The sequence below is a fragment of the Sciurus vulgaris genome, assembly GCF_902686455.1.
Source record: "Sciurus vulgaris genome assembly, chromosome: 8".
Taxonomy (NCBI): Eukaryota; Metazoa; Chordata; class Mammalia; order Rodentia; family Sciuridae; genus Sciurus; species Sciurus vulgaris.
Window position 1 is genome coordinate 38,659,327 of NC_136468.1, and position 5,000 is coordinate 38,664,326.

The following is a 5,000-nucleotide window of genomic DNA, read 5'->3' on the forward strand; positions in this document are numbered from 1 at the left end:
TGCTGGAGTTTTAAAAATTTACTGATTGAATAATTAATTGGAAAAGAACAAGCTGCAGATTCCTGATGGATTTATGAGACAATTATTCTGTCTTGTGATTATCTACATTATACTATAGAAGGAATGAGGGGGGAAAAATCTTGTTGAAAAGAAAGTTATATATACAGATCAAAAAGATTCTCAAAACTTTATTTCTTTATTAAAAAACACAGACATTCTAGAGTTAAAAAATTGTATGTCAGATTTAAAAAGACATGTCTCTTGCTTTCTATTAAGTATGCGTTTACAGCACCCTATAGATAAATACAGTACAAAGGACAGGATTTGCAGAAATACCTTAGTAGAGTTTAAATAAATGCAGCCTCTATGCAAAAAGATAATTTTGAATAATATTAATTGGTGAGACATATCAAGATACTAGAATACCAGACAATACACTCTGTCTTCTATCACCTACCCAATACAAAACCAAACCTCCTTTTTATATGCAAAGAAATAGGAAAAAGCAAGGCTGGCAATTGCTAATCATCTGGCTATACAGGGGCCTTATTAAAAAGTATCCCACAAACTTTCATTAAACTAGAGTTACCCAGTTGATTACTCTAAGTTTCTGTGCAAACATTAGCTGGGTGAGATAACAAAGTATATTCTTTTCCACCGTCTGTGTATCTGACTATATTATCAGGTTGAGCTTAAATCTCATGTATTCTTGAGGAAAACTGCAGTTTTTATTTTCCATAATCGCCCATTTCCCTTCTGTGATGAGCTCGCTGAATTAACATTATGTATAATATACAGTAAAACATATCAATATGTGAAATACATCTTAACTGAAATAACAACCAAAGAAATTGGACAAAATTGACTGTAAAGAGTACCACGACACTTTTGACAAAATATTTGATAAAAAAAATCTATTTATATGTATCTTATGATTGATCTAAGTCTTTGTCAGGACACCACATACCTTCCTATTTGTGATTGGTACTGTTACTGCTTTCAGGTGGCTCAAAGTGGGTTTCCTTTTAATATCTGTAAACCTATCACAGAAAGATATTCTCTCTGGCTCCAGCCTCAAGGCAGTGATTTGAGCACTGATAGGTGTACTTTGTTTAGTATCACCCATGGTGTAGATTGGATAGATTTTGTAAAGATAGCATTACTTTAAAAGAAACATACAATTTGACAAGAGATTGCATTTTACTTTCATTTTATTGCCATATTTTTCATCACACTCATTGTTTTCTAACTGTCACTAAATTGTTCATTTTCTTAGTCTGTTACCTCGGTAGAGCTATTTACTGTTTATAAAGCAATATGCACTTACAGGTTTGGGAGATGGTTTGGGCTCTGAGGGTCGCATGTGCAAGTGGGTCATCATTGCTTGAAGACGTTCCCGTTCTTTAGAAAGCTGTTAAGAAAGAGTGAGATCAGGAAGCATTTTAGAAATGACTGATACAGCTATTTTATTGCAGTGATACATCTTATCATTGAGCTTGTCTCAGAGTAATGATTCCTGCATATAAAAGTCTGTGTCAGTAGGAACTTATCTAGGAGGAAATGCAACTTTAGCTATGGAGGGGGGGAAAAACTTTTATAGCTTTCCTTATGTTAAAAGGTCAGAGAAAACAAATAACACTTCATCTTTTTGTCAATAAGAGAATTGAGGTCACAGTTGCCTCGACAGTAACAAGTTACCGAAACCATAAATTAGAAGGCCCATGGTGTCTCTTTAAAGTCCTGTGGACACTGTTAGCAATGGACTAGTGCCAACAGCTGTGAAGGGGTGAAGGGTTCTCAAGCGAAGTGCCTGCCAGGATTGTCTACAACACTTCATGCATTCCCACTGAGGTCCAGTTAGTGCCCCCTGCAATCTGCCATCATCAATCTAATTCAATAGAGTGACAGAGACCAGGCAGTGTGAAACGCTGAACTCTGCCACGGAGTCGGCATCTACACTTGCACTGGGTCTCATTACAACTGACGGACCTTACTTTTCCATCAGTCAGACACGGCAGAAAAAAAAAGAGAGAGAGGCGTAATTGGTCACACTGCAGACTATCATCAGCTGAACTCTTATGTTTTATCCACCTTTCATAAATGGTAAACAGGTTACAAAAAGCTTTTTATATTACAATGGTGATGATGCCTTTGATGTGTCCTTAATAATTTTACAACTCACAAGAAAATATTTTTTTCACTTTTTTCTGGAAGAAAGCAACAACGTGGTGCATTTGAAACAATTTAAGAAGTAGTAAATAGAGAGGGGAAAAATTTTCCTGTTCAATTAGATCAAAGTATTAGTTTGGAAAAAATAATCTTTATGATGCAATATTAGAGGAAGCCTTGAAGCATTTGTAAAATATAGCCAAAGTGAGACATAATTGTGTTCTCATCTGTTTTGAAAATTCTCTTTATTTTTGGCCAAGTACTGTTTCAATATGAACAGAAAAGTTTTCCAACTTAAAATGGCTGCATTTACACAACACATTTATTATCATTTGCCATTATTCTAGACAAAGACAAGTAGTGAGAATTTTTTAAAGTTTTTAAATTACAAATACATTCGAAGCAGAAAGGAAGTTCTTTTTCAGGGTGTGACGGGCATGAAACTATACAGACTAGTCTTTTGCTAAAATGTAAGATCCTGTGGGAGTGGGAATCAAGATTAATTCATGTAAAAATGATCTCTGTAATAAAATCTTACCTTGCTGGAGGTTTGGGCCAATCTATATGAGGAAAAACATAAATTTGATAATTTTGAAATACCCCAATGTAGAGGATATGGCCTAAAGGTTATGTAGGCCTAAGTGATAAGTACATCGGAGTATAGCAATTCACCCTGAGTTATCAGTCATTGCCATTGTAAAAACAACCTAAACTTGCACATTTCTCAATTAGTCACTGTTACTGTAACAAGAAGATGTAGCCTAAAAGACTCAGCATCTGTTCAGCACTCAAATGAACACACCAGGAATCTGAGAAAGGAGCCCACTGAGTGAGCATTTGACACACCTGTATTTCTAGCTGTTGCACCACCTGCATTTGCACTCGACACTGGGCAGTGCTTCGGTCATCCAATGCGTGCTCATTGTTAAGGTGCCTACGAACACAAGACACAAAACAGAACATCACCTGATGCCTCTCTCAGTGGTATACGCTTCTCTTAAAAGGTACTACATTGAACTCCTATGTTCCTCGTAGTGGGAAAGTGGACCACCTTCAAACTACAGGAAAAAAAAGTTTAATATACTTACATGTTTACTGAAATTATGCAACACAATATTGAGATTCCTCCAGTGGTTGAAAATGTCATTGTCTCCAAGCTTTTCTGTTATTATGAAATATTTCCTCAAACCATTTACAGACTAATAGTAGAAATCATCACATATATTTCATATATTTATGCAAATTTTTTAGAAAGGATACCGTGTAAATAAACCAAGAGTAATTCTCAAGAAAACAAAGGCAATTATCCATTCCATTTCTGTTAAAAGTCTTGTTCCTATTATGTTTGTTAGTGAGCAACATGCTATTTCACCAGGATGTGATGGTGAATTTTACATCAGGATGGCAAATTGTCATCCAGTGAAATGATACTCATGATGAATGATAATTCGTTGTTAATAATAAAAAAAGTGTATTGAAGATTCTGATAATCAGAATTATAAGATTAATATCACATGTCTAGAATCTTAATTGGGAGACATCTATCCTAACTTACACAAAAAAAGTGAAAGTTCATTCTAAAGGTCTTACTCTAATCTTGAGTATTTATTAATCTATTATAGATATTATTATTACACTACAACTCATTGTCTAAAGAGGTTTCTTTAGTGAATGGTATAACCAAAAAGTAATTTAGTAGAGTAGCATCTCCAATGAACAAGAAAATAATAATATGTACTTTGTAATTTGTAATAGATAATTTATTTGATAACTCCCCAAATGAAGAAAGCAAGCTTCATATAATTCATTATCTTTTGGTGTGTTTGTTTCACCAAGAAGTGAAATAAGGCAGCAATTTGAGATGTTCTCATCAATGCACTGAACAGCATATCTAACAAAATATTCACAAATCAAAGAATTCACTATGTACAGGTGTGAGCTGAAGTATCATTTAGAATGATAGGGTCCAAAAAGTTTATTATAATCCTGAGTATACTCAACAATACATTTTGTACCCATCTAAATTATTTACCTATATATCTTGAAGTTAATAATGAAGCAGATAAATATATACAGACATATATTTCATATATATGAAGAAAAATTAAAATGGTATTGCTGAGAAAGAACTTTATAAATAAGCAGATATAGGTTCAATAATTATAAACCTTTGCCCCTTTCTTTTCCATATCTGGATAAATTAGACACGTTTAGTACCCCCTTCATTGATCATAACAAAACCTCCCTGTTTCTCAGCATAATTGTCAGTCTTGGGTGAAGAGAAACTCTGAACTAAAATAGCGAGGTGGATCAGGTCAAGGAGGAGTTGTGTGGCTACAGCGCAGGAGAGGCACTTCCACTCCACCTGTCTGCTCTAAGCTCAGCTCTGGCAGGTTCTGTTATAAATCTAATTGCAAGAAGGACTAAAATTCACTGGTACTCTCGAAAGAAGGAATGGGATGTTAAAGTCAACCAGAGCTCAGCTCATGGTGTGAAGTGCAACTAATTCCTAAATCAGAAGACATGATGTAAAATTTTTTTTTCAGAATTTTTATCCCCAAATTTTAATGAACAATGAGACAATTTCCTAATAGCATAATACAATAACCAGTTGTATTCTTCAAGTTTAATATTGCTGTATTTTTCTAAGATTCATTTTTTTACCATGATCTCTTGGGGAACACACTTAATTTATACCACAATCAGTCTAAAGAATGCATATTTTAAAAACTGCCTCAGTTATAAACAAAGATTATGGTATAAGTAGAGCAAACAGGATAAGAAGATCCAGCTTCACAAGAAAAGGTATATTCAGTCTAACATGTTTATTT

General features: G+C 34.2%; 1 protein-coding gene across 1 annotated transcript in view; it reads right to left on the reverse strand.

Moving 5' to 3' along the window:
* The window catches only part of LOC306667351 (forkhead box protein P2-like), a gene marked incomplete at its 3' end in the record, with an annotated part of 513,568 nt that overhangs the window by 39,279 nt on the left and 469,289 nt on the right, over window positions 1–5,000 (reverse strand). Inside the window, exons 11-12 of the mRNA XM_079149854.1 lie at window positions 3,016–3,103; window positions 1,328–1,411 (exon numbers count right to left, since the gene is read on the reverse strand). Coding sequence (XP_079005980.1) covers window positions 1,328–1,411; window positions 3,016–3,103 — 172 coding nt within the window. The remainder of the gene's footprint in view (window positions 1–1,327; window positions 1,412–3,015; window positions 3,104–5,000) is intronic.